Source organism: Accipiter gentilis, chromosome 28 (genome assembly GCF_929443795.1).
Source record: "Accipiter gentilis chromosome 28, bAccGen1.1, whole genome shotgun sequence".
NCBI lineage: Eukaryota > Metazoa > Chordata > Aves > Accipitriformes > Accipitridae > Astur > Astur gentilis.
In genome coordinates this window covers 15,719,135-15,745,848 of record NC_064907.1, presented here as the reverse complement: position 1 = coordinate 15,745,848, position 26,714 = coordinate 15,719,135, and the positions used below count along the sequence as shown (strand labels likewise).

Sequence of the window (26,714 nt, the reverse complement as noted above, 5' to 3'; positions counted from 1 at the left end):
ACCAAGGGGAGACGGAGAGGGAGAGAGCGACGAGCCAGCGCTGCACCGAGAGCTCCGCAGCGCCGGCCTGCAGCCGCCGCACGCAGCCCGGTCCCTGCTGCCGCTCACCCCGGCGTTGTCCCCGCACCCGGACACCCTCTGCCTGGGACCGGACAGCCAGGGCTCCGGGAGCTCCCTGGCCGCCGTTCAGCTCGCACAGCCAGAGGCACCTCTCGCTGGCGTGTCGGGATAAGGAATGTCTGTCCACCCTACCTGGAGAGCTTTGAAAACAGCGGTACGGCAGGCAAGGTATCAGCCCCGATCTGTCTGCCCAGGCTCTGCCCCCGGGGCCCTCCTGCGGTCCCTGCCAGAAGCCGAGACTCACCATTCATCTGGGACGGCGAGAGGGAATAGTCTCTGTCCGTGTAGCGCCAGCTGCCCTTCAGGCTACGGCTCTGCCGGCCAGAGCCCTCCAGTGTGTTGACAATCTCGCTGCGGTCGATGTTCCTCAGTGCCGTGTACAGATTCTCCACTGCGGGGGGAAGCCGCTGTCAGCAAACTGGTCGCTGGGATCACAGCCATGGCCCAGACACCCTCCGGGCGGGCAGGTGTACATGAACCAGGAGAATAAAACCAGCCGGTGACCCCTGAACACGCTCAGGCTGCTCCGCGCAGCCAGCCCCACCGCCTCCGCACCCGTAACAGGGCACCGCAGATACTCACTCTTGACACTCTTGCCCTCGCGGCTGACCCAGAGGTTGAGCAAGGCTATGCTCTGCTCCAGCAGGGAGTTGGGGTTCTCCACACGTATCCTGTTGATGTCATCGACCCCAAACTGCAGCTCACGGGCCAGCTCTGGGGGAGACACAACATCTCAGCACCACACCCTCCGGTGTCCACCACCAGCTCCCAAACCAAAAAAAGGCTGGGGACGTTGTGAAGGGCTCGGCCAGACCCAGCACAGACTCCCCCTTGTCACATACAACTGAGCACAGCAGAACATGCAGGACCATGGGAGGGGGCAGAGGTTGAAGCCCCTCTGCCCAGGCCGGCTGTGACCAGCGTAGCAGCGTCTCATGCTAAGGAGAAGCACGGATACTGCCGTTGGATGCGCGGCCGCAACAACAGTGCTGGACCTCCACAAACAGCAGCAATACGTATGGCTCAGAACAAAAACCCTAGCCTGGTATCTGTGCACGTGCATGTGAATGCATGCATTCACTCCATCCTGCAACATGTTTCCAGCCTTCCTAAGCGTCAGCTTTCCGAGGAGTGTTGTGCATCCTCAGAGCCATCAGGTATGGACTCACCAGCCCAGCTGAGGCCCAGCTGTTCTGCTATGTCAACCATCTTCTGGTCTGCCTTGTCCGTGCTGCTCAGAGAGCCTGGAGGAGAAGAGGGACCCACAGTTTCAGCTGCGCAGGGCCCTGCACTGCGGTGGGGACGGGGAAGGGGTGCTGGCTGGGGGGGGTCTTGCAGCCCCTTAGGCACGGCACTGCCCTGCAGGCAGGACCAAGGAAACCCTCAGGGAAGGGGAAGCTGCCACGAACGTGAGTACGACAGGGTCAGCCCAGCCTTTCCACCGGGCTTGGGCACCCCAAGCGCAGGCGGTAAGCGGGCTCGGACAGTCCCAGCGGGCTGCGTACCGAAACTGGTCTCGCTTAGGATGCTGTATCGCTCCCGCAGAGACAACGGCGTCAGTGTCCTCCTCCGCTCCTCGCTGCCGCTTCCCTGTGAGAGTGGGGACAAACCGAGGGGTCACCAGCTTGAAAAGAGGGCAGCAGCTCTGCCCTGGCACCGCTGCTTCTCCTGCAGCCTCAGAGCAGCACGGCACGGCCACAATGAGCAGCTGAGGAAGAAAAGCTGACAGCGAGGGCTGTCTCCTGCAACTGGGGGAGGGATGGGCCCCCGCTGCCCCCTTCCAGAGGTGTCAGAGACCCAGCACTGACCTTGGTACAGGGCGGTATGCTGATGTTCAGGTGGCAGAGCACATGCTGGAGGTCCTCATATTTCATGGCCTTGCGCAAGAAAGACAGGGAGCCGCTGGCTTCCCGGCTGCTGTCCCGAACCTGAGCACCGAGAGCCTGGTTAGGTGGTCTGGCACAAGGCAGGCGCAGGGGTCCCAGCTGCAGCCCAGCCCTGCACCCTGCCGTTACCTTGATGGGGATGGCGAGACGATTCTCCCGGAAGGACTGGAAGAGGAAGGTGCGGGGCTGAGTGGCCTTCTTGACAGGCACCAGGTTCCCTGAGAGCTCGACGTGCAAAGGCATCCCCTCTACCACCTGGCAGGGAGCAGAAAACGGGCTCAGACCCTGTGCAGAAACGTTTCTCCTGCCCCTGGACACGGCAGGTAACCCCAACTCTCCTCCGTGGGCCAGAGCCAGGCCCCTCCACTGGCATCAGTCTCCCCTCACTCGGGCAGCCCTCTCCCTGCTGCCCCCCACGCACATTTCTGGGGACAAACCTCAATGTCCCTGCTGCGGGCCACCTCAGTGAAGTTTTCATGCTGCTCTAAAGTCTTGTCAACCTTGTCGTCAGTCATGCAGTAGCAGCGCAGCCGGCCTTCCCGTGCATCATTCATCTTGGCAAACACCACGAATTTGGCCATGTAGGGCACGGCCGTCAGCTCCTTGTACAGCATTGTGGCAAAGTGCACGGCCTCAGCCGTGCGTGGGCAGTCGGCCAGCCAGAACCTGTGGGAGGGCTGGGTCGGGGCGCTGCCGGGCAAATTGCCCACCGGCACCGGGACAGCTGCCCCCCCCCCCGCCGCCGCCAACAGCAAAGTGCATCGCGGAGGGTGCCCCAAGAGCTCCCGGTACAGGAGCAGCCCCATCCGTGAAGGGGACCCACCCAAGCACAAAGAACGGTCCCTTCCCTCTGCACACCCGGTTGTGAATGTTTCCTGACGCACGCCGAGGCAGCGTGGGGGTCTCAAGGCTGCCTTGAGATGTGGGAATGGGGCAGCACCCCAAGGAGCACAGGGGTGGGAGGCTCCTCCTGGCACAGGCTGCACCCCAAGAGGGCCTGAGGAACAGCAGACGTCCCCAGGTGAGCACATGCTTGCCCACGACTCACCTGGCAGACACATTGGTGGTAAAGTTAGCACACTCATTCTCATAGACCAGCTTCGTGGTGCCTGTTATGTCTTCCCACTGGGCTTGGGCTGTCCCTCCTGCAGCAGAAAACAAGGGTGAGCACGCTGCTTTTCCACAAGCCTGGGGTCTGCATCCCCCAGGCAATTGCTCTTTCCACCGCAGTGACCTGTCCTTCGCTCCCAGGAGCCGCATCCCACCGAGGCAGCCCAGCCCATCCCGACCGGAGAGCACACTCGCCTGCGCGGCAGGGGTTGGTAGCCTCACCGATCACGCTGCAGAGCAGGCGCAGGCTGGTGGTGTCACCCTCGCCGCTGTCACGGGGATTGTCCTTCCAGGACGGCGGCAGTGGGATGCGGAGGCCGATGGGACGGTGGAACTTTCTCCGGCGCGGTTCCACTGTGACGATGGGGCTGAAGGTTGCCTGGTTCCCCAGCAGCTTAGTCACCAGCTCATCGGGCACGGGCTGCGCCTGTGGGCAGCACGAGTGCTGGCATCAGCGCCAGTTTCCCTCGGATTGGGGCGCAGCCCGAGCCTGCTGCCTACCCCTGCCCGCAGGAGCCCAGCTGGAGCCCGGGCCGAGCTCTCCGGTGCTCACCTGCAGGGCCAGCCTCACTTTCTTGGTGACAGCGGTGTCTGGGAAGGTGGCCTGTACCATGGGCACCAGTGTGCTTTTCAAACACCCTCCCTCAGGGCCGATCAGATCGCAGTCCTGGCAAATCCGGGACATGACCACGAAGTAGAGAGGGAAGTCGGTGGTGATGATGCGGCAGACCCTCTTCTTCTCCAGCTCCTCCAGGCTCTCCAGCTCTGCAAAAGCAGCGCAGCCATCAACGCTGACCCACCAAGCCTGCGGCTGTCACCCACCACCCCCTGCGAGCTGCACCAACCACGCCGGGCTCAGCCCCATCCCACCACCCGGGCCAGCTGCAGCCCTGCCTGCGGGGAGCCGCACGGTGCCGAACCCCCGCCTGCATGGCATGCTCACCCTCATCCATGCCGTTGAGCAGCTGATCCATGTAGCTGTCCTCATAGCGGTTGCGGTGCTCCTTCCAGACGGAGCCGTTCTCGTTGCGCAACACCACCAGCTCGCGGTCTCCGCGCCCGCACGAGGCAAAGTGTGGGATCTCCACAATGACGGGGCTGCAGACAAGCAGAGGAAGGGCGCTTGCACCCACGTGCCGCCGCTGGGACGCGCAGGCAGCAAGGTGGCCCTGGGCAGAGCACCTGCCCTATGCTGTACAGCCGCCGGAGGAGGCAGGCAGGACTGCTCGCACCCCGCTGTCTGGGAAACGGGGCTCTGCGCCGAGCCGGACCGTGCCGGTCAGGTCTTTTTCTACCACAGCATAGCCACTGCTCCGTTACGCTGGAATGACCCACCCCAGAAACATGCCGCGCCTGGCTGGAAGTGGGATCTCTTCTGCACCAGACCCGCAGAAGCAGAGACAGGCAGAGGTCTTGCCCCAGCTGGCAGAGGCTCCAGAGGAGCCTGGATCGGTCCCCAGTCCTGAGGGATGGCCCCGGTGTGGGCAGCCCCATCCGCTCTGTTCCCAGCCGTGCTCACCTGAGGAACTGGGCGCCAGCGGGCCCCAGGGCGATGATCCGGCTGGCCAGACCCTCCTCCTCAGCCAGCGTCGGGGGTGCAGGCAGCTTTTGGGGCTTCACCAGGCGGCAGGTGATGCGGGTCGGCGCGGCGCAGGCGCGGGGCGGGATGACCACGCGCAGTCCGTGGTGCCGGCTGCCCCGCATGGAGCCGCCGCGGGCATCCACCATGAAGCTCACCAGGAACCTGGAGCGGGCAGAGGCGTGGGCATGTGGGCATCTTGCAGCCGGCTCATGTGCAGAGCATGCATTGTGCCGCATGGGCTGGGCACTCACCCTGTGTGCACGGGGCTGGCCACTGGGCTGATGTTATCTGAGGTCTCGGTGGCGGGGCTGCTGGGGATCAGGGAGTCCTCATCGAACTCCTTGGAGGGCTGTGTAAGGCAGGGAAGAGCCCCCATGGGCACAGGATCCTATCTCGGGGTGCTGAGCTCGCCCACTCGTCCGCAGTCTCACAACCCTCCCTGGGCAGTCCCGTACCGCCGGGCCCATCCCTACCACCCATCCCATGTTTCGGGTCTGTGGTGACGGGGGGATACCCCCCGGTAGGGAGTGCCTGGGGGGGGCCGTGGCGGGCTGTGTCTCATGCTCACCTCCTGTGGGGACACTGAGGGTGCATGCAGCAGGCTGACTTGCTCAGATTCTGTCTCCACAGGTCCTACCTGCTCAGTCTCCTCCGCTCTGGTCACCACAGTCTCAGGTGGGACGCAGGGGACCTGCAGGACAGCTGGAGACTCCACCCTGGTAGGAGAGGGCAGTGACAGCCACTGAAGGGGCAAGCCAGGGCTCCTCAGCCCCTGCCCGTCCCCAGGGAGTCCCCGGGGCCGCTGGATGAAGGCAAACTCAGAAGCGGACTCATGTCCTGGTGCAGGAACAACACCAACGAGCTTTGCCTGCTATGCTAGCCCGTGGGGGCTCAGTGATCCACTCCTTGCCCAGAGCTGTCCCTGCCGCATTGGCATCCCAGCCCAGCACCGGGCTGGCCCCGTGCCCCGTACCCACTCCCTCCCCACCATCCAGTGCCTCTTACGTTTGCTCCAGTGTCGTCGTGGTCATAAACTCCAGCGTCTCCCTCTTGCCGTCCTGGTCCCTGGGATCGGGTGTCCTGGGCGTTGGTGCGATCAGCTCCTCCTCTGAAACCGAGAGCTGGCTCAGCAAGCAGAGGCAGAGGGACAAGGGAGCACAGACATCCAGCCCTTGCCCTCATCCCTCCATAGGGCTGGAGCCAGGGCCCATCTCTTCTCCCACTGCTGGCCACACACACTCATCCCCTGGGGTCTCAGCCAGCCACGGGGTAGCTTTGCCCTCTGCCAGATGGGGTCCGCTGGCAGGGGCAAGCCCCGTGTGCTGCGGGTCGGTGGGACAGGAGCCGTGGTAGCTGTCAGGAGCCTCGGCTGTTAGCTGACCCCTTTCCTCCAGCACCAAGCACAGAGCAGAGCCTCCCAGGGACACCCTGCCGTCGGATGCTGGGAACAGGAGTGTAGGCAGGGCTGGGGACGTGGGAAGGATGCCCTAACGCTGCCAAGAGCATCCGCACACACCCCTTGGAGGCACAAGCCCAGCCAGCATTGCCTGCTGGCCTGATTAATGCCTGCTAAGGAGTTCTTTGGGGTTCAGGTCTTGCCAGTGCCCTGTGGGAGCGAGTCCAGCATCTCCCAACGCAGGGACGGAGCCCTAGTGATGGGGAGGGGACCGCAGCAGCACAGAGACCCTCGAGCACTCAAGTTCATCCCTGCCCCGGCCAGGATGGCATGGGGCGGTTGTGGTGGGGCATCAGAGTTTGTCTCAGAACCGGGCTCTTCTGCCTACCGGGGACAGGACCTGGGGCCGACAGGGAGTTAGGGATCCCCCGCAGCGGGGGGGGACAGCCCCATTCATGCAGTCACACCACAGCAAGCAGCACGGACACAGATGGGCAGGGCGGGATGGCAGGGCCAATGCTGGATAGCACCAGCCCAGCAGCAAGGCTCAGCAGATGGATGTGGCGTGCGGATGGTTAGTGGCCATGGGGTGAAATGGGCCATTGAGCTGGGGGCAGGGGGACACATTTCATACCCATTACTGTGACATGAGCAGTGCCTGCAAAGTAAGAAGAGGCAAAGGTGAGGTCTCGGTGGGAGGGAGGAGGAGCAGACCAGCTACAGCCGAGCTGGGAGCTGGTACTACCCCGCGGAGCAGGGCACGGTGGGGGGCTCTGCATGCCCAAGGGCTCTCTGCACACTCTCCCTGGGGCGTGGGACCGTGGAGTGGTCCAGGCGTATCCCTCCTGCATAGCGCAGGGAAGCACCCGAGCCAGGAGGTGCCACCCCAGGAGTCTGGTGGGCTCCCCTCGTCCTCTCTGCAAGACCACTGTGGGGCCACACAGCTCCCCCACCCCGGCCGGCAGGAACACCAGTGCCCATCCCCAGGGCTGCCGCCTGCCACGCTGGCCCAGCCAGCGGATATCTGGGATGGAGCGACCCAGCTCTGGTCCCTCACCTTCATCCTCTGACACATCCAGAATCTCGTCTACGGTCTCCGGGAAGCTCATGCGGTGCTTGTCACTGACTGACTGCGGGAGTAGAGCAGAGTCAGTGGAGGCCAGCCCTTCGCTGCGCGGCTACCTGCGGCCCCATCCCCACACCCGGGCTAGCCACCCAGCTCGGCAGACCTTTGCATGGCTGCTCCCAGCCCCAGCCCTCCTCCACAGGGTCCTGGTCCCAGTCCCCAGGGGCTCACCGGGATGTCCGTTTCCTCTGTGACGATCTTGAGCACGTCTGTGACGGAAATGTAGCCGAGCCGCTTTGCGATGGCCAGGGGAGTGGTGCCGTTCTGGGCAAGGAGGAAGGACTGGGGGTCAGTGACAGCCACAGGGAAGCCCAGGGGGGTGCCCGAACTTGCCGTGGGGTGAGGAGGTGCGGGTCAGCGCCATACTCACCGTGCTGATCTCGTTGGGAGAGGCACCGTGCTTCAGCAGCAGTGTCACAACATCCGTGTGGCCCTGCTGCGCTGCTTGGTGCAGAGGGGTGTAGCCCAGCTGCAGAGGAGGACAGAGGGTGCTGCCATCAGTTTCTGGGAGTCTGCTGCCCCAGAAATGCCCTTGCACCTCATGCTGGGCTTCATGCCTGGGGCATGAGGGCAGCTCCCTCCTTTCCGAGGTAAGCAAAGGGCTCTGCAGAACCCAGCTCTTGCCCAGGGCTGTAGCTAGACTACAGCAGCTTCCAGCCATGGAGACAGGAGGGCTTGAAGCAACGCAGGGGGGAAGCAGTGGAAGCAGGGAGGGAGGCTAAGCCTTTCTCCATCAACCTGTCGCCCAGGGCAGAAGGCTCCTTGGAGCACAGGACGTTTCCGTACCTTAGTCTTGGCGTTGACATCAGCCTGGTGCTGCAGCAAAAACTTCACCAGCTTGATGTTCCCATAGTGGCTGGCCACATGCAGCGGGGTATAGCCCATCTGAAAGATGAGATCAGGTCTCAGACTGCCCTCCGTGGTGTTTCCTACCCTTGTGGCTTGGGCATGCTCATCCCATGGGACAAGCCCCAGAGATGAAGGATGGGGCACATGTGTGGGTGCTGTCTGAGAGCCCAGGACCAGGGCAGAGGGCACACTGCAGACCACACCACATTGTGCCTGAGGGTACAGGGGTGAGCTTTGGGAACAGGCAAGAATCATCCCTCCAGGGAGAGGGGGGAAGAGGAGGAAGAGTCCCCAAGACACAGACAAGAAGGTAAGACAGGAGGGGAGACTCTTGCACAAAGAAAAAGAAAAGCAATGCTCCTGGAGCAGGCCTAGAGGTAGTTCTCCCACACGTTTTTCACCACAGCCATGGCCAGTGCGCTACTTTACCCTGGTCGTTGCATCCACCGTGACTCTGTGTTTCACCAGAACATCAGCGACCAGCACATGCCCCTCTTGGGCCACAAGATGGAGAGGAGTCAGGCCACTCTGCAAACAAAGGAGGTCTCAGCACAGTGGCGATGCCATCACTGCAGCAATACCAGCAGAGACTCTAAGACAGGTCTCCAACCTGGCAAATTGACCGACACCGTGCTGTTGCCTGAATTCAGGGAGGCACCGGGGCCTAGGACCACCACCCTGTCTGCTATTCCCCCCTGGGGTGTTCGCCTCCAGCCCGGTGGGATGCGCCGGGACAACTTACCTTGTTTCCTAGGTCACCGTTGGCTTGTTTGGAGAAAAGCAGTGCCACCATGTCCGCATGCCCCTCCTGGGAAGCCAGGTGGAGGGGGGTGACTCCCTGCACAGACTCCGCGTTTGCAGAAGCCCCGTACTGCAGCAAGCTGCTGGCCACCTCCATCTGGTTCTGCTTGGCAGCAATGTGCAGGGGGGTGTACCCATTCTGCAGAGAGAGACAGAGGCTCATTGCAGTGCTCAGCCCCTGCCAAGCAGACCAGCAGGGACAGAAGGTGCCACCTTGCCTCTCCAGGCCAGGTCTGCCCTTCCTAGTCGCCTCCAAAACTCAGGGATGCACGCTCACACCCCAACCATCTCCCTGACAGCAACTAGCCCTGACGCTGAGGCCAAATCCTGCTTTTCCAGCCAAGCCAGCACAGGGGTTTCAAAGACCACCTGCTTCAGGTTCGACTGGTATCGCCTGTCCTGGAGTTTCCCCACAGGTGAATTTTTACAGCAGTATTCAGCCACCCGGAGCTGTGAGAGGCCAGGGCAGGCAGACACCCCCTAGCATGTGTCTGCCTGAGGTGTGGAGCAAAACTCACAATATGCAGGATTAGTATTCAGGCAGAGACCGCAGGGCCTTGAGCGCTGCCTTCGCTGCCGCGCTGCAGGAGCAAAGCAGCTGGCAGACACCCTCTGCTTGGGGTGACGTGCAGGCTGTCAAGTGACGCAGACTGACGGGGGATTGGCACCGGTACCAGCTGCTGCCGATGCCTGCCCAGCAAGACTACCGGCAGCCCGTGCAGGGGGAGAGGGGAATGCCAGATGGGGAGGGCCGGGCACCGGCGGCCACTTGTCCGTTCTGAGGATCCAGCGCCTGCAAACATTGCGGAAACCGAGGCTGCTGGTCTGCTTTTTGGGGAGATGTTCCCCATGCTCAGGCAAAGCGGGGTGAGTCTCACGAGCTGGTGGGTTTTCTGACTCACTCCTTCATAGCTGCACTCAAATATTCATGTGTGGTTTTCCAAACTGCTAGACTGCAGCACTGCTCCACGGGGCTTGCCATGGAAACACGTCCCCAAGCAACAGCCACAACGCTGCCAGCAGGGACTATCCCTGACACAGCCTGTCTGCTGGAACAGGACGACCGCCCGGCACCCCTGCCTGCCCCACGGACTGGTGCGAGGGACAGGCGTGAGCAGCAGGTGGTGACTGGTCCCAGTGTCAGGGTGGAGGGGCAAGGCTGACGGGCGCTGGACACATGGACACATCCCCACATCCCCAGGGACACCCAGTCCAACCTTACCCAGGCTGAGCTGTGCGGGGAGCTCCCCTTAGGAAGCAGCAGCTTGACGATCTCCAGGTTGTTGTGGTGCACAGCCACATGCAGCGGGGTCAGGCCATTCTGGGGAGGGGGAGAGAGCACAGACAGGTGAGACGGAGCCTCTCCCCGTACCACACCACTCCTCCCGCTGCCACAGGAGCGGCACTCACCTTCCCTGCTGCATTGGGGTGAGCGTCACGTGCCAGCAGCAGCTCTGCCACATCCACCTTCCCGTACTTGGCTGCAACGTGGAGAGGGGTAAATCCTTTCTGAGGAGAAAGGCAGCCCATCACAGGGTGCACAGGGGTGAGGAGGAGGAGAGCGCTGGCACGTGCTGTCCCACAGGAGGAGGCTGTCCCTCCCGTGACAGGGACACTGTGCCACCAGCCGGCCCAGCCTTTGGCCCAGCCGGGTCACTCTTTTGGTGGTGGTGGCCGCAGCAGCCTACCTTGGTCATGCAGGTCTGCGAGGCCCCTTTCTCCAGCAGGGCCAGGGCCGTGTCCACGTGCCCCTCTCTGGCAGTGATGTGCAGGGGCGTGTGCCCCGCTGTCGTGGCCAGGTTGGGGTTGGCGTTGTTCTCCAGCAGGAGTTTGACCATGCCAGTGTGGCCGATGCGTGCGGCACAGTGCAGAGGAGTCTGGTCATCCTGCGAGGGAGGCAGAGAAGCTGTTTTGGCAGATTCGGACCAGACCCTTGCTTGTCTTGCCGAAGGGGTCCTGGTCCTGCTGTTGCGCAGCCCCTGGCGGGCCGAGCTCTGGGCAGGCGAGAGGGAAGAAACCAGGACCGGCTGTTCCCAGAGCTGGACTATCAGACAGGTTCTCTGTACCTACCTTGGCCTTGGCGTTGGCTTTGGCTTTGTTCTGCAGCAGGTACTTTGCCACATCCGTGTGCCCAGCTCTGGCTGCCATGTGTAGGGGGGTCTCCACTTTCTGCACCAAGGACAGGATAAAGCGGTGAGGCCACAGGAGAGGGTATGCCTTCCTGCAGTCATTCCTCTGGTCTGAGCACAGGAGAGCAGTGCCCACAGCCTTTTCGGGCCCCTACCGGTTCCTCCTGACAGCACAAAGCGGGGGGCACCAGGGCTTGCTCAGGAGAGGAGAGCAACCGGGACTCGGGGAACCCCCACCTCCTCCTGGATCCCACCACGCTGAGCTCCCACAGCCCCGGCCAGGGTGGGACTCACCACATTGGACACATTCGGAGAGGCTCCACGCTGCAGCAGGGTCTTGACGATGGGCAGGTGCCCCATGAAGGCGGCCACATGCAGGGGGGTCAGGCCGGACTGCGGAGAGAAAGGGGCCAGGAGCCAAGATGGGTGCTGAGGACCTTGCCAACATCTCTTCCTTGCCCCCCTCGTCCCCCTCCCTGGGGCACGCTCCAGCACAGAGGCAAACTTTGGGTCCACAGCCTGGCCCCAGCAGCCTGGCAGCTGAGCCGAGGGGAAGACGGAGAGCTACCACCTCCCCTGCAGCCCCCTGCCCTGTAGGGAGCGGGCTGCGGGGAGATGCTGCCAGGGTCAACCGAGCTGCAAAGAGCTCCGATCCATGACGAAGAAAGTGCCTGAGGACCAGCAGAGGCAACAGGGCCATCGTCCCCTGCAGCGCTGCCTGCTCTGCACGGGCACCAGGAGGAGAGCCTGGCTGGGCTGCATCCCACCTACCTCTGTGACGGCATCGATGGAGGCACCCGTCTTCAGCAGCAGCTCCATCACCCGGATGTGGTTCTTCTTGCAGGCGATATGGAGGGGCGTGAAGCCGTTCTGCAGATGGACAGATGGATGGTCGTTTGCAAGAAGGCTCTCCCTCTCCCCTGCCCCAGCCCTGCCTGCCCCCTCCTCACTCACCAGGGCTCGGGAGTTGGGCTTGGCCCCCTTCTCCACCAGCAGCTTGGCCACCCGGTGGTGCCCACAGTGGGCGGCCACGTGCAGCGGGGTTAGGTGGTCCAGGGTGATGTCGTCGATCTCGGCGCTGTACTGCAGGAGCAGGCGCACGCAGTCCAGGTGGTCGCCCTGCGCTGCCATGTGGATCGGCGACAAGCCGTTCTGCGACCGCGGAGCGAGGTCTCAGGGTTGGGCTGGGAGGGGGGACCAGGCATCCCACCCAGCCCCTGCCTCGCTCCCCTGGCCACAGCTCCGGGGCACAAGAGATGGCATGTTCCCCAGGGTGCTACCAGAACGGAGACCCGAAATCCTTCACCGAGACTTATGGGGGAGCAATGCTGAGCAGAGGGCAGGGCCTGAAGAGCTGCTGCCATGGGGCAGGCTGTCCCCAGGGCATCCCCTTCTCAGGGCTGGTCCCTTTGAAGCCCTCAGGCAAAGGGCAAAGGGCTGAAGCAAGGGCCAAGGAGGAGGTCAGGAAGCTCCTCATCCCTTGGCAGGCCAAAACTCAGCCCCAGCCCAGCCACGGATGGCATCCAGCAATGGTGCACAGCTTGTTACCCCTCCTTGTGCTGCCCTGGGACCTGACACCAAGCACAACCCCACAGAATCCCGTGGATACCTTGGTTTTGGCTTGAATGGGAGCCCCATGGTCCAGCAGGATCTCTGCGATTCGCACATGTCCATTGCGAGCTGCACAGTGGAGAGGGGTCAGCTCATCCTGGGGAGAGAGGAAGGTTCAAGGGCTCAGCATGGGCAAGGAAGGGCAGGAAGGTAACAGGGACTTTGGACATGTTTGCAAAATAAGGCAAAACCGAGCCTGCCCTCAGCCCCCAGGGCACATCCACTGTAGCCATGCAGCCTCCTCTCACCTCTACATGCACCCGCAAAAAACCTGGTCCATCCCCTTAGCGCACCAGAAACCTTCCCTCACGCACCCAGCAAGATGTTCACAGGGTACGCGCTGGGCAGTGCAGCGTGGCAGTGCCCCCTGGATGCAAGGAGCTTGGGGAGGGAGATGGCCCGTGTACTTGCTGGTGATTCAGAAGTGGGCTCACCTTGGTCCTTGTCTCTATCTGGGCCCCACGGTCCAGCAGCAGCCGTACCATGATGATGTTGCCCCGGCGGGAGGCTATGTGCAGGGGAGTGATCCCATTCTGACAGAAGGAAAGGCAGTCTGTTAGAGGGAGCAACCCCTTCTTTTTCCCCCGTGGGGCTGCAAGGAGGCATGGGGCAAACGAAGGACAGGAGAGAGCTAAATCCTTGCCCACGGACAGCGCAGGGGACCGGCTTGTTTCACAGGGCTGGGAGAGAGGGTGAGCACCTGCTCCCGCCTGCAGCTAAAGGGCTGTGGACACAAGCTACGCAGATCTTGCAGGAAAGCACCGGCTCATGGATTTGGCTGCGCCCATGGGACTGGAAGAGGCACACCAACTGCAGGGGCTATAAGCTCTGCCTTGCAGCGAGAGCACCAGCTTTCCCGCAGCCTGGACAAGAAGGTCCCAAGAGCTTCCAGGGATGCATGGCCGCATCCGACAGAGGGGAGACACAGTAGAAAAGGCCCACGCTGATTATTAATGGCAACTCCCCAGACATGCACCAGTGTGCTACCTTCTGCGTGGTCCCACCTCACCAGTGTACCCTGGCAGCTGTGGCTGCACCTACATGGAAAGGAGGCACAGCATCCTCCTCTGGTGCTGGACCAGTCCCAGTCCCAGTCCCAGTCCCAGTCCCAGTCCCAGCAGTCTTCCCACTTTGCACTCACCTGGGGTGTGAAGTTGACGCTGGCTCCACGGTTCAGCAGTAATTGGGCCACACTGAGATTCTCGTAGTGGGCTGCAATGTGCAAGGGGGTAAATCCAGTCTAGGGGAAAGAAGGAGGGATCAGCCCAGCCAGACACATGCTCCCTGCTGAAAGGATGGATAAATACAGCATACCAAGCTGCTGTTCTCCCTGGGGATGTGGGAAAGCTCCCAGAGACAGGATGGGAAAGCCACACACCTTGGAGAGGACGTCAGCATTGGGGTCATTCTGCAGCAGCACAGCAGCTGTGCGAGTGTCATCGTTGCGGGCTGCAATGTGCAGGGCGGGCAGGCGGACCTTACCCTTTGTCCCATAGTTGATAAGGTGAGCAACCACGTTCTCATGCCCTTGCTGCAGAGCCACAGCTAGTGGAGTGAAGCCGTCCTGCCAAGGAGAGGTGGGTGAGAGGGGGAGAACCGGGGAGCCGTGGCAGCGCCTGGCACATCCAACAGCAGCCCCAACAAGCGGGGCTCCTCAAGGATCTTACCTCTGTGGCTACATTCTGGTTGGCTCCATTTTCCAGCAAGAACTTGACAACTTCCAGGTGGTTTTCCTGTGCTGCCATGTAGAGGGGTGTGAAGCCTTTCTGCAAACACAGGGCCATGCGCATCAACACAACTCTTGCTCAAGCTCCTTGCAGACCTACACCTCATCAACACCCACACCCCCAGCTCACTGAACTGGGGCAAAAGCATAAATGGTGTGGGTGGGAAGAAGGAAAAAACTGGCAACGGTGAGGCAATCATAGAGAGCTGGAGCTCAAGGCTCCCCACATCCAGAAAGAACCAGGGGATGCCTCACAACAGTCAACCCAGGAGACACTGCCTTCCACTCACTACCACTGCTCTCCCTTGCTTCAGGGATGTTTTTCTCCCATCAGGCAAAAGCTGAAGAGCTTGCAGCCCCGCCAGGCCCAAGAAAAAGAGAATGAAGGAAGCACAGTGTGCAGAGCTGCAGGGGTTGCTGGAGACCTCATGGCTGTGCCAGGGAAGCATTGGGCATGAGTCCTCCCAGGATGAGTTTGACGTGTTTGTGCATCTGCCATGGAGTCCCTCAGCAGAGAGATCATGCTCGTCTCCCCATATCCCTCAAGACTCCCTCCCCACCACTCGCACACTCGTCTTCTTTCTGGCAGAGCAGTCCTTAGCCCTGAGAGGACTAGAGAGAAACTATAAAGGGGTGCTGAAGTGCCCGTACTGGGTACAGTTCCCACCATGAGGATACCACCATCATGCATACTGGGTGCTTTTCCCACCCCAGCCCAGATCCCTCTACCTGTGACTGCGCATTGACGTTGGCCCCGTAGTTCACCAGTTCCCGGACCACGTCCTGTTGTCCAGCCAGGGCAGCAATGTGCAGGGCTGTGTTTCCTTTCTGAAAGACACCACAGGGCAGCACTCAGGGGCTGGAGTAGCTCGGGATGCTGGGGAAAGATGGGCCTCACACGTGCTAACACACATGCAAACACAGCAGCTGGCCAGGGGAAGCCTGTGGGGCCGTGCAGCCCTTGCTCCATGCCCCATCCCTGCTGTAGACCAGGCAGCTACCCTTCACGTTTGCTGGCCAGGGAAGACAGTGATTTCATCTTTCCCATGAAGTTACTGGCAGCAAAAGCTGGATCCATTGTCAGGCTCTGTGTATCTCCAGCACCGAGAGATGAGGCGGGGGGAGGACGGGGGAGCTGAGCTGGCAGTCTTCAGGCAAAACTGCAGCGTGCAACCTGGTAGCCAAGACATCCCAGCAGAGCTAAGGGATGATGAGCGGGCTGGAAAATGCAGACACAGGCTCTTCCGACTTGTGCCTTTGGGTGGTGTGGCAGAACGCCAGACTCCGCTCTGCGCCCCAAGCCCTGCCAGAGCACCGGGGAGGTGGCAAGCCGGGCTCCCTCCTGCTCTCACAGCCCTTCAGATGGTGCTGGAGGCTGCTCATTTGTCAGCCCTGCTTGCTTGCGCCGTTTTCTGGCTTGTCACCCAGCAAGAACCACACCCCGCCATGATGATGCAAGGAGAGAACGGTACATTATTTACGGCGCACCAGAGCTCTCCAGGCTTGCAACAACGGTACCGAGGCCATCGCGGTGTTGCAGCATGCAGGTGCTGCCCTGGGGCAGCGAGGGCTGACCTGAGCTGGCAGCCAGTGCTGGGAGGAGATGTGAGCAAAGACAGCACTAGCACATGTTGTGACTTCTCTTACTCCCCTCTTGAGCTCAACAGTGGCCCCCGTGGCCCCCACGGGAGAGAGGCATGGGTGGAGAGGAACATCCCACCCGCCTGGAGGTGCCCAGCATGGCTTTGACCGTGCTGAAATCAGAGCCTGGTCCCCAAGCCCCAGCCCAGCAGCACTGTCACCAGCACAGCCTTCCCAGGGGCTGAAAGCAAACAGCATGATTCACTGCTCAACTACTGCTGGTGCGTCTGGCAGCAATGGCAGGGTGCCGAGTCATGACTAATGTGACCAGACTCCCTTGTCCTCACCTTGGTCGTTGTCTCCAAAACGATCTCCTTGTGCAGCAGCTCCACCACCATTTTCACGTGGCCCTCCTTGGAGGCCAGGTGCAAGGCGTTCAGCCCATTCTGGAGGGAGCAAAGGTGGGAGAGGGGCATTAGTCACTTGCTGGGGCTGGGGGCCTCCGGGGAACCCCCTACTCTGAGCTCCTGTGCAGCCACGACTGTGGACACTTGGCCCGTGCTGGAGAAGGTCCAGGCTGGTGGGAGCAGGAGCCGGTGCTTTGCCTTCGAGCCCTGCAGTGGCATCCAGCACGGCAGCCATGGTTACCTCCACGGTGCCAGGGCAACTACACGCAGCCGAATGCTGAGTTGCTGACTAATGCTGGAGGTTTCTCCATCAGCAAAACACGCAGCACCCACAGACAATTTCCTTCGGATGGGTGGCACCGCAGCGCAGCGTGTGTGCGTTCGGTGCCACGGGGGCTCTTTCAATCCTCCCTTCTCGTGACACATCCCTGATGTCAACTCCTGTCTTTGCTCAGGTGACTTTCCCTGGGGTGCCCCTCCCTGCGATTTGCTGCCTACAAAGTCAGGCTTTTCCAACCTATAGCACTGAGCTGAGCTTTGGGTATGGCCCAGAGTGAGGATACACCAGAGCCGCTGTGTAAGTGCACGTACAAACCTTAAACTTTAACACAGACAGAAGTGCAGCGAGAAGGTCTTCCTGGGACAACGATTTTATCAAGCAGCAGCCAAATTTAATTCACAACGGTTCAGGAGCTTCCAGTCCAGCAGCTGGCTTCTTTCTGGCTTTGCAGACTGCCTACCAACAGCCCCATCCTGCAGCCCGTGCTCAGCAGAGGGTTGGCTTTTCTCCCTCAGAGTTCAGCTGCAGCAAAGGGTGTGGAGAAAGCGTTGGCTGTGCCACTGCCAAGCTCTACCAGTTCCAGGAAGCTCCCAAACAGCTGAAGTGACTTCTCCCCAGTTTACCTCGCTTTTTTTCTACACGTGGAACCTGAGCACTAGGAGCAAAGGGCTGGCCAGTGCCCTTTTAGCAACCTTGGGCTGTCAGAAGGAGGTGTCAGGCCAGTCAGCACCCTAGAGGCTGCTAGGGCGGCTTCTGCTCCGTTATTTCTGACTCCCTCTTCCACTTCCCAGATGTGAACGACCGGGCTGTGATATTTGCTGGCAAAGAGGCTAAATACTTGCAGGCAATTTCAGATGCCACTTTTTCCCCATAAGGCAATCTTCCCTTGTCCCTCACTTCTCCCAGGTGGACGCACTATGTTTATTCCCCCCTACGCAAAGCTGTCACATGGCAGAGAGACACCAGCTCCCCGGGAGCACACAGTCCTGCCCAAGTACTCCACCTCCCAACCATCTGTTCCAGCTTCTGTAGAGTACTGGAAGGTCACTTCACAGATTTGCTTCATCCCCACCTGAATATAGGTAGGGGAACAGAAAATGCCCAGGGAGGCTCCAGTTCCAGCCCTCAACACTCCAGTTAAACTTAGAACAGCTTCAAGAGTGTTACCATACTGGAAAAAGGTTTTCCAACCCCTCTCCCTCAAAGCACCGGCTATCCAGGATTGTAGTCAAAGAGCCACAGATTCTTTTGCTTAACTCCGATTACAGCACAAAGAGCAAAAACCTAAAAATCCACAGGCTTCCTCAGCACACCAACTCCAAAGTCCCCTGGAGCCTCAAGCACAAAAGGCCTGCTTCCAAGGGAAAATGAAGTGGGAATGCTGCAACAGCCACAGAACAGAGCCACCAAAAGGAAACGCTCTCCACCCCGGCTTGGCTACACTGAGCTCATTGCCTGGGTCAGGCCCAGCTTCTTTGAGTAAGACACACGCACACAACCCCATACAGAGGGTCACTGACACCCTTACCTTCACGAGCTCACAAGTTGGATATGTGGCCACACACACACGCTTTTTCTCCGTTACACTCACGCAACACACGCCTGGAGTGCAAGACCACAGATGCTTGGTTGCTCTCCCCAGCACATAAGCCCTTTTATGCAAGGGATTCATAAATAAACTTTTGAATGCTGAAAACCTGTGAGGGATCATTATTCTCTGGTGTCCTGTTTTCGGCTGGGACAGAGTAAATTTTCTTTCTAGGAGCTGGTATAGTGTTATGGATTCAGTATGAGAAGAATGCTGATAACACACTGATGTTTTCAGTTGTTGCTAAGTAGTGTTCAGACTAAGTCAAGGATTTTTCAGCTCCTCATGCCCAGCCAGCAAGAAGGCTGGAGGGGGACAAGGAGTTGGGAGGGGACACAGCCAGGACAGCTGGCCCAAACTGGCCAAAGGGGTATTCCATACCATGTGATGTCATGCCCAGTATATAAACTGGGGGGAGTTGGCCGGAGGGGTGATCACTGCTCAGGAACTAACTACTAATTGGTTGGCAAGTGGTGAGCAATTGCATTGTGCATCAATTGTTTTGTATATTCCAATCCTTTTAGTAGAATTTTTATTTTATTATTGTTGTTATTATCATTATTATTTTCTTCCTTTCTGTTCTGTTAAACTGTTCTTATCTCAACGCATGAGTTTTACCTTTTTCCTTCCGATTCTCTCCCTCATCCCATGGGGTAGGGGGGAAGCGAGTGAGCGGCTGTGCGGTGCTTAGTTGCTGGCTGGGGTTAAACCACGACATCTGGCCTTACAGCAATAAGTGCAATGTTTGCAGAAGATTGTTTCCCAGCGGCCCATCGATATTTCTGCTCCAGGAACAATACAGGCTGTTTTGCATATTTGCTTTGGCTTGACAGCTCATCTGACCCAAAAGCGCCACAGGATGTGCTTAATTTGAAAGGTGCTGTATTCCCCTCACTAAGTGCCGCAAAAGCTTCCCAGAAATCCTAGTTGCTGGCTGTCGATGCGACAAACCCAGCCCTACAGGAAAACACAAGAGGTGGGACTTTGCACTTAGCCTGTACCAAAGCAGGACCCTGCCCTGGACTGGCCATCAGGACTGTGACTGTCCACCCCAAAAAATACTATCTCCTGGCACCCGTGTGCTAGCACAGCACTCTTCCCTGCTGGTGAGGGTCCTGGCAGCAAGGTGCGCTCATCCTCAGGCCTCCAGCTCCTCATGGATGAGATGGGAGCATGCAGGAATTCGAAACACGAGAGAGGTGGACGATGAAGACACTGATGCAGATGGCGGCAATGAAGGGGATGAGGTCGGCGGGATGACGATCAGATGGCATGTCAAGGTCTCTGCACTCGAGTAAGAATACAGGGCCTGTGGGATAGGTCTGACCACATACATCCCTCTTTATTCTATACAGGACATGTGAGGTTGGACCTTTCCCACAGGTCTGATATTCCTCAGAAGGAAACCCCAAAGTGCCATCTAACCTCAGGGAGATGGCAGGAACCAGTGCAAAGACGTCACAGAAAGAAGTGCCTCATACTGTTGTAGCCACGTGCCTCCCCATCAAGGTGTTAAATCCCCTCACCAGCACCAGAAATCTGCCTGGAAACAGGACTCGCAGCCGGTCAGTGGAGACAGCTCGTGACTGACCCGTCTTTCTGGGTGAGGAAGAAGTTCAAAGCCATTGTCTTTAGCTTGTGGCTGGCCCTCCCTGTTTAATTCTCTGCAGAGCCCTCTCCAGAACCACATATTCCTCTGCACTAGAGCGGTACGGGAGCAGCAGACGTAGAAATCCTCCCTCTGCTTTTAGGCTTCTTATCGGCAATGAGGGAAGATCCGTGGCGCGTTCCGCTTGTGGAGTCTCCCATCTCAGAAGGCATGGGCCAGCGTGGCCAACACAGCCCCCACTGATTTTTGCCCCTCTCCTCCAGACACCCACAGAAACTGGCAGGAGGGAATTCTCCAAGCCACTTGTGAACAGGCAAAGTAAGATGATTTTCCCTGCTAGGCTCTGCCCCAGCATCTGCACGAACAGGGCATACACGAACGTGCCACACGTGGCAGCGTCCCCAGCCCTTTCTGGAGAGGAGAGCGGCAGAGACTTCAGCAGCAGGACCTCCCGGCTCCTCGTGACTTGCTTTCCCAGAGGTCTGGAAGGGAGACCCATTAGTCTCTGCTCATTTGTAACTACGCATTTGGAAGCAGGAGCAGTGTGACTGCTTCCAGCAACTGGCCTGCTGCTGTGGCTCAATTACAGGGGCTCCTACTCCCCCAAGAAAGACTAAGGGAGCAGCAGTTGGGTTTATTGACTGGGCCAAATTCTGAAATTAAGCACAGCGACTTGGAATATCCTGCCAGGTGCAAGCACGCGATCTGCTCAGTGCTGAGCGCAAGCCAAGTCCTGCAGCCCAGTGCTAAGACTGTGTCACATGGCCTCTCCTCTTTTCAAACCCTGTACATCTCCAAAATGGTTATGGGGTCAGAGCCTCTAACCCACCAACAGGGCCCCATGGAAAGCTCATCTTCAAAGGACTCTGAAACTGAATATTTTCTACCTTTTCTCCCTACAAGACCCCTCTGATCTAAATCCCATGTGTTCCCACACAGCCCTAGGATAGAAATCTTTGAGAGTATCCAGATGCTGATTATGAACTAATAATCCAGATAAAACAGTGATAAACAAAACAAGCATCTCCTGAGCTTTCCCCAAACCTCATCTAGTGTCCCGGAGAGGAGAACGCAAGCTGCAGTGTGCCCCAGGGGCCTGCAGAAGCCCAGCATCCCTGCGTGCTTCCATCAGTCAGAAAAGAAAAGGAGACGGTGACATTTCCTGGGGGAACATGTCTGCAGTAACTGCACTGGCCACTGCAGTGCACAAATCAGTAGGTCTGAACGATGCTTGGTTTGGGGACTTGATACTGAAGCAGGTGAATACACATTCGTGCTACCTGCTGAGTCAGCCTCCCCAGCATCACTGTTGCTCTGGAAAGCAGCCGACAGCGCAGCCTCTCTGTCCCCCCTGCTCAGCCCAAGCCCCCTGAGTCTCTCCCTACAGCACCTACCCCAATTCAGGCTAAGCCATTTGCATTTGGCAGCTACACAGATATGAAATGTTCCATTGATTATGTGCAAACAATTCCTCTGTGCCTGCGGCTCTCCTTTCCTGGGGCAGACCCGTCTCTGCTCTGTGCTAGGAGGGGCTCCACCTGCCCAACACCTCCCAGGCCCCCGAGACTGGCATTTTGCAAACATCCCCTGCTTGTGTTAAGCTGCAGCTTCTGGGAATCGGAAAGCCCGAGCATTGCAGGCAAGGGGAGTATCCTCGAGAGCGATTCCTGCAACATCCCAGCCACTGTGCTACACTCTTCACAGCTACCTGCTCTGCCCTCTCATAAGCAGCTGAGCCCCTTCCAGCTGTCCCAGTTGCTTGTCACCCTAAAGGAGCCTCAGATCTCCCTCTCTGCTTACCTGTTAACACCCTTTGCTATTCTCCAGCCAGTACTGCCAGGCTCCCCAGGTCTTTATAGCTATTACTGCCCTCCCTGCCCCAAAGACAACCGGTCCAGATCTGCCTTCTGGTCACCCATTTTTCTCCCCAGCATAGGACCCATTTCCACCCAGCTCAGCTGTGGAAGCCTTCCCAGCAAGGGACCGCTTTCGTGCTGCAGCCTGCCCTGCGTGGCCTCACCCCTGAGCTCAATTCTGGTCAGGACAGGCAGCCTCTGCCATAAAGTTTTTAAACTTCCTCTGCCACAAAGTTTTTAAACTTCCTCTGCCACAAAGTTTTTAAATTTCCTCTGCCAGGCAACTTATTACCAGCCCACTTAGACCCTGTTCCATGGCAGGTAGGACTGTGGGATCAGGGCAGGCGCTCCCAATCAGCTAGGCACAGCAGAGCAAGCGAGTGGCTTTGGGAACCTCCGTGTCTCCATCCTACGGGAGCAGCGTAAGGAAGGGGTGCAGTGACCATCACTGGGCCTGGGGGAGCCACCGCGCGGCACAATTTCACATGAACTCCAGATGGTACCAGAAGCCCTGTGGGTTTCACCTACCTGGTTACAGGTGTTAATATCTACCCCATTCCTGAGGTGATCCAAGGCTTTGTCCAGATTCCCGGATCTTGCAGCTCTCAAGAAACTGGTTGCAGCATCGGCCTTAGGGGAAGAAAAGAAAAAGCATGAGACTCGGTGTCCCCCTGTTCTCCCCTATCACCAGCACAGGGCCAGCTCTTCACTCGGTCACAGAGAACATGATGGCAGAGACCAGGCAGGAAAGGCAGAGACTGGGCAGGTCAAGGTGCCACGGCTGGGACGGCCTGAGGTGCCCCAAACCGGACAGGGAGAAGCAGGGCTGGGACTTGGACTCAAGAGTGAAGAGCATCCAGATGACGGGGCAGGAGAGCCACGCGAGGTCCCAGCACTGTGGGCAGGGCAGGGAGGAAGCTCTAAGGGGACTCCTGCAACGATGGTGGCTTCCCTTGGCCCGGGAAACGCCTCCGTGTCCTGGCTGAGAGACCGCAGCGGTGGACGAGGTCTAAACTGCGGCGGTGGTGAGCCCACCCTGCTGCCCTCCAGAACCCACTGGGTAGCCGCGGCGGTGAGTTTGAGGACCGGCACCAGGGATAAAGACCCTGGCTGAGCACAAAGGCAGTGCCTCCCTGAACCACTAAATCACAGCCACCCCGGGCAAGGCACAGCAATACTCCGAGCGAGACTATTTAGCATTGGGCGGCAGCAAATGAAGACCATGGGATGGCTCACCAGAAGCTGGAGAACAACAGGGTGGAACAAGGCAGCGGTGTGGCTCTGTGAGGCTGGGACCTTGGACCAGTGACTATGAGCTGGTGCCTGCCTGCTAGGTCCAGCCCAAAGGGGTCTCTGCAGCAAAAAGCCGTGAGACATCCATGGCAAGGGTGCAGGACATGCTCCTCTGCCTTCAGCTCCAGTAGAAAATCAGAACCCCTCCTGTACCACTCACATTGGGACCCACCAAGAGACCTCCAGTGCTAGGAGAGCCTACAGCCTGCCGTCCCAGGCCATCCTGTAGGGCCTGGGACTGTGGAGCAGCACCCAGGATTAGGAAGCTCCTGGACGGGAGCTGGAAGCAGCATGGCCGCAGAGGACGGCTCTGGAGGCAGACCTAGGCAGGATGATGCACCACATGGGTTCAGGGCTCCTCTCTTCCCTCCTCTTTGCCGCCTCGGCCGTCGGACTTTGGAGCAGCACAACTCAGCCGCCTTCTGCTCTCTCCCATCTGTCTCCCCCAGCCCATCCTTTCTGCCCGACCCTTCCACCCCAGAGAAACTTAGCCATGCCCTGGGCCCACCACCCTGCTACCCCCTGCAGAAGGAAGGCTCGCAGACAGGAGGGTGTCCTGGCCCCCAGCTGTGCCAGGCATATACCCTGCAGACCTCAGCCCAGGCTCCTGCAGCAGCAGCCGGGTGCCATGGCCCCCTTCTGGGGCAGCCCACGGGGTCAGAGGGACACGTGGCGGAGGGCAGGAGCACCATGCCCCATACCGGTGCGCAGCCTCCGCGTGCGGGGGGAAACACGTGCCGGTCTCCTGAGCTCCTGCGCCAGCTTGGCTCCACTTGCTACCACCGCAGAGGAGAGCCCTGCCCATCTGGAAAGAGCCCCCAGATCCTCAGCAGAGCTGTCGGCTTTGCGGAGGGCTGTGAGCAGAGAGGAGACACGACGTGGCACCTCCGCGCTCCGCTCGTACAGGACGATCTACTGTAAGAGGCAGAAGGCAGCACCAGCGCCGTGCTTAGAGGTGCACGCTTGTGCTCTGAGCCCCTGCGCGCTGCCTGGGGTCTAGCAAGGAAACACCGACGGCTACAAGCGACAGGTTGAACGCGAAGGGCTTTTCCAACTCCAGACCCTGCTAGAAGCCTCTGCGTCTCAGGTCAGGATCAATGACAGGGCAGCACCTCAGCTATGCTGCCGGCATGCCAGCCACAGCACAGACCTTCGCCAGCGAACCCCTTGGAAAGTCAAAGCACAGCTCAGCCAGGCTCTCCCACCCACGGGACGCACATGGAGCTGCGAAGATTAAAATGGTAAAACTCTACAGGCTCCAGCAGCAAAGGGGCTCCCAAAGCCCCAGCACGCCCAGCAGCAGAGACTACAGGCAGAAAGCAAGCAGAAAAGCAAAGCGGAGGTCTCTGTGGGCACGAAGGAGAAGTGCGTTGTATACTCACAGCCACGTCTGGACCGGACCTGCCCTTTCGCGCTGCCATAGTCCAGCACTTCAGCTGAAACCTGAGCCTGGTGTCCCCTCTCTCCCTCCTTGGTTATCTACTCCCCAGCTTTGAGAGCGCCAGTAAGTTACATTGCATTCTATCTAAAAATACAGGCTCCCTCCTCGCTCCAACACAGACCCTGAAGGGATCGCCAGCCGCTAATGGAATTTGTTCATTTTCTCTCCATTATTGTGTCAGACAGGATATTTAATACCGAGCCGCCTCCGGAAAGCGGATGACTGCTGCCAAGTGCAGGGAGTGGGTCAGAGCTGCAGGTACCACCTCGGGAACGGCAGAGAAAAAGCAGCCCCACAGACATGCCCAGGAGCCTGGCATTTCACAGGTAACACCTGCCACGGAGGAGAGGGGTCGCGGTTCCCTCCTGACCCTCTAAATGCTGGGGCCAGGGCCTTGGAGAATGTGCTGAGGCTTGAGTGCTTCAGAGGCGCTGCCCTTCTGCTCCCCATGCTCAGCATGCACTTTTCCAAGATGATGCAGGACATCAGACGCCAGCAGTCAGAAAAAACATGCAGCCAGAGAAGAAGCGATAGCGCAGCTCAAACGGTAAAAGCAGGGGAAATAGATCTGCAGTCACATCGCCCTTCTGATATCAGCGTGCATGTTGGGACTGCCTACCTATCGCTCAGGGGGCATTCGTTCACAACAGCTCGCTTTACTTTGGGGTGATCGAGACAAGGCTAGATTAGCCAGGGAAATGAAGTGTGGATTGGGTCACTGCCATCTCCTGAATTTCAGCAAAAGGGAGCGGTGACAGCAAGAAATGCAGAGATCCTACGGATGCAAGGAGCTGTGCGTATTGAAAAGATACACACACACATCCCAGTCAGCGCGACACCGATGTACCTAAATACAGACACACACACACACTTTGCACAGTTACCATCCACTAATAAGCACAAAGCGTAGCATGGGCATGCTACATGCACCCCCCGGGTATTTGTACACACACGCACATGCAGTCACTTGCTATCCACGTGCCCCAGGATATACAGCAACTGCTCCCAGATGCAGAGACTGCCTCTACTGGTTTTCCTTTCGTTGGAGTTTGTAGCGTGTGTTTCCCTTCTCCTTTGCCTTCCTAGCAATTTTCCAGGAAGGAGCTATTCCGGGGGAGAAAATAAACTGCCACGCTTGCCGTCGTGTACCTCGTGCACTCTTACTGCTAAATACTACATACAGGTGTTGTGCTCCACAGACTTGTGGACGTTCAAGCTGTGAAGTGTCAGGAGGCTGTTGCCAGCAATTCCCTGAGGGAGAAACCTCAGAACTGGACTTTGCAAAGCGCTCCAAGACCTTCTAAAGGAAAAAAAACATAGCACAGCACATCGGAGTGTGCTTCTATTCTCCTTCCCTTTCTTTCAGGAAAAAGCTCCCCTCGTCGGCTGACAATCTAAGTCTTTCCCTTTCCCTCTCCTGGGCCTGATTAGTGGCTTCTGCTGTTCCTATTCACAGGTGTCTTTCTGCTCTCACAAAGCGTTACTGCCGCTGGATGCATGTCGTAGCCCCTTCACCCCAACGTGAGAAGCCTGGACCTGACCAAGCATTGTAACCGTGGCTAAGGCAATAAGCGAAGGGGAAGCTCTGCCAAACCAGAGGCTCAGGCTGGATTTCAAGGGCTACAGTCAGAGGTTCAGTAATCCTGCTCTGTCTCCTGGCTGTGACAGGAGTCCTGCTCTAATCAATTCTGGCAGTGCTTTTATCTGACTCCCACCCAGGGAGGAGGTCTCTCCAGCTCCATCTGCACATCGCTGATAAGGAAGGGAGGGTCTCACCGTTGCCTCCTTCTGTGAAAGGTGGCCACATTTGGCAGCAGCAGCCCACTCTGTACAAGCTGCTAAATGCTGCGAGTAGATGATTCCCAAGTGCAAATGAGCTCAGGGACTTGTGCTGATCTCACAGTGTTTTCTGGGACACAAAGACAGGCAAGAAGCAAGTCGCCACACTGTTCCAGACAGGCAAAAGGCACACATGCATCCTGCTACTCTGCCCTCTTTACCCTATCTGCCCACTTGTCTCTTCTATCTGCAGGTCTTCTGCTGGAGCGATGAGGCAGCCTGAGCAAGTCCTTCTATTATTTATATAGCACCTGACATGAGGAAGGGCTTAGCTGGCTTCTTGCTGAGAAGCTCCAGAGGAGGTGGGACCCCTTCACTGCAAGGATGCTCACACAGGTCTGTGGGACTGCCTGGGAACATGTCCTGCTACGGCCAGGGCCAAAGGTGCCAAAAGAAAGGGTCTGGGTGCCCTTTCCTAAAAGTCTCTGACTCCAGCAGTCCTGGAGAGCAGTCCTGCCCGTGCTGTACAACCAGCGGGCCACGG

The 26,714-nt window shown here is 58.9% G+C and overlaps 1 protein-coding gene across 14 annotated transcripts in view; it reads right to left on the bottom strand.

Annotated features, from left to right (window-relative positions):
• ANK1 (ankyrin 1) overlaps positions 1 to 26,714 on the bottom strand; it is a 69,777-nt gene that overhangs the window by 8,899 nt on the left and 34,164 nt on the right. For 8 of the 14 annotated variants that reach the window (XM_049830576.1, XM_049830582.1, XM_049830589.1 and 5 more), the window contains 37 exons: positions 22,186 to 22,287; positions 16,265 to 16,363; positions 15,066 to 15,164; positions 14,278 to 14,376; positions 13,989 to 14,174; positions 13,752 to 13,850; positions 13,045 to 13,143; positions 12,609 to 12,707; positions 11,954 to 12,151; positions 11,771 to 11,869; positions 11,294 to 11,392; positions 10,941 to 11,039; positions 10,559 to 10,756; positions 10,281 to 10,379; positions 10,093 to 10,191; positions 8,812 to 9,009; positions 8,499 to 8,597; positions 8,007 to 8,105; positions 7,591 to 7,689; positions 7,392 to 7,484; positions 7,152 to 7,224; positions 6,729 to 6,752; positions 5,704 to 5,806; positions 5,267 to 5,414; positions 4,950 to 5,047; positions 4,636 to 4,860; positions 4,060 to 4,214; positions 3,670 to 3,881; positions 3,339 to 3,543; positions 3,055 to 3,151; positions 2,444 to 2,672; positions 2,136 to 2,261; positions 1,929 to 2,048; positions 1,626 to 1,710; positions 1,290 to 1,364; positions 703 to 834; positions 365 to 511 (listed from right to left, as the gene is read on the bottom strand). In XM_049830576.1, coding sequence (XP_049686533.1) covers positions 365 to 511; positions 703 to 834; positions 1,290 to 1,364; positions 1,626 to 1,710; positions 1,929 to 2,048; positions 2,136 to 2,261; positions 2,444 to 2,672; positions 3,055 to 3,151; positions 3,339 to 3,543; positions 3,670 to 3,881; positions 4,060 to 4,214; positions 4,636 to 4,860; positions 4,950 to 5,047; positions 5,267 to 5,414; positions 5,704 to 5,806; positions 6,729 to 6,752; positions 7,152 to 7,224; positions 7,392 to 7,484; positions 7,591 to 7,689; positions 8,007 to 8,105; positions 8,499 to 8,597; positions 8,812 to 9,009; positions 10,093 to 10,191; positions 10,281 to 10,379; positions 10,559 to 10,756; positions 10,941 to 11,039; positions 11,294 to 11,392; positions 11,771 to 11,869; positions 11,954 to 12,151; positions 12,609 to 12,707; positions 13,045 to 13,143; positions 13,752 to 13,850; positions 13,989 to 14,174; positions 14,278 to 14,376; positions 15,066 to 15,164; positions 16,265 to 16,363; positions 22,186 to 22,287 — 4,615 coding nt within the window. Of the gene's footprint in view, positions 1 to 364; positions 512 to 702; positions 835 to 1,289; positions 1,365 to 1,625; positions 1,711 to 1,928; positions 2,049 to 2,135; positions 2,262 to 2,443; positions 2,673 to 3,054; positions 3,152 to 3,338; positions 3,544 to 3,669; positions 3,882 to 4,059; positions 4,215 to 4,635; positions 4,861 to 4,949; positions 5,048 to 5,266; positions 5,415 to 5,703; positions 5,807 to 6,728; positions 6,753 to 7,151; positions 7,225 to 7,391; positions 7,485 to 7,590; positions 7,690 to 8,006; positions 8,106 to 8,498; positions 8,598 to 8,811; positions 9,010 to 10,092; positions 10,192 to 10,280; positions 10,380 to 10,558; positions 10,757 to 10,940; positions 11,040 to 11,293; positions 11,393 to 11,770; positions 11,870 to 11,953; positions 12,152 to 12,608; positions 12,708 to 13,044; positions 13,144 to 13,751; positions 13,851 to 13,988; positions 14,175 to 14,277; positions 14,377 to 15,065; positions 15,165 to 16,264; positions 16,364 to 22,185; positions 22,288 to 22,893; positions 23,050 to 24,332; positions 25,264 to 26,714 lie in introns of those variants that run through there. The other 6 variants (XM_049830578.1, XM_049830585.1, XM_049830586.1 and 3 more) reach the window with 5 other exon arrangements.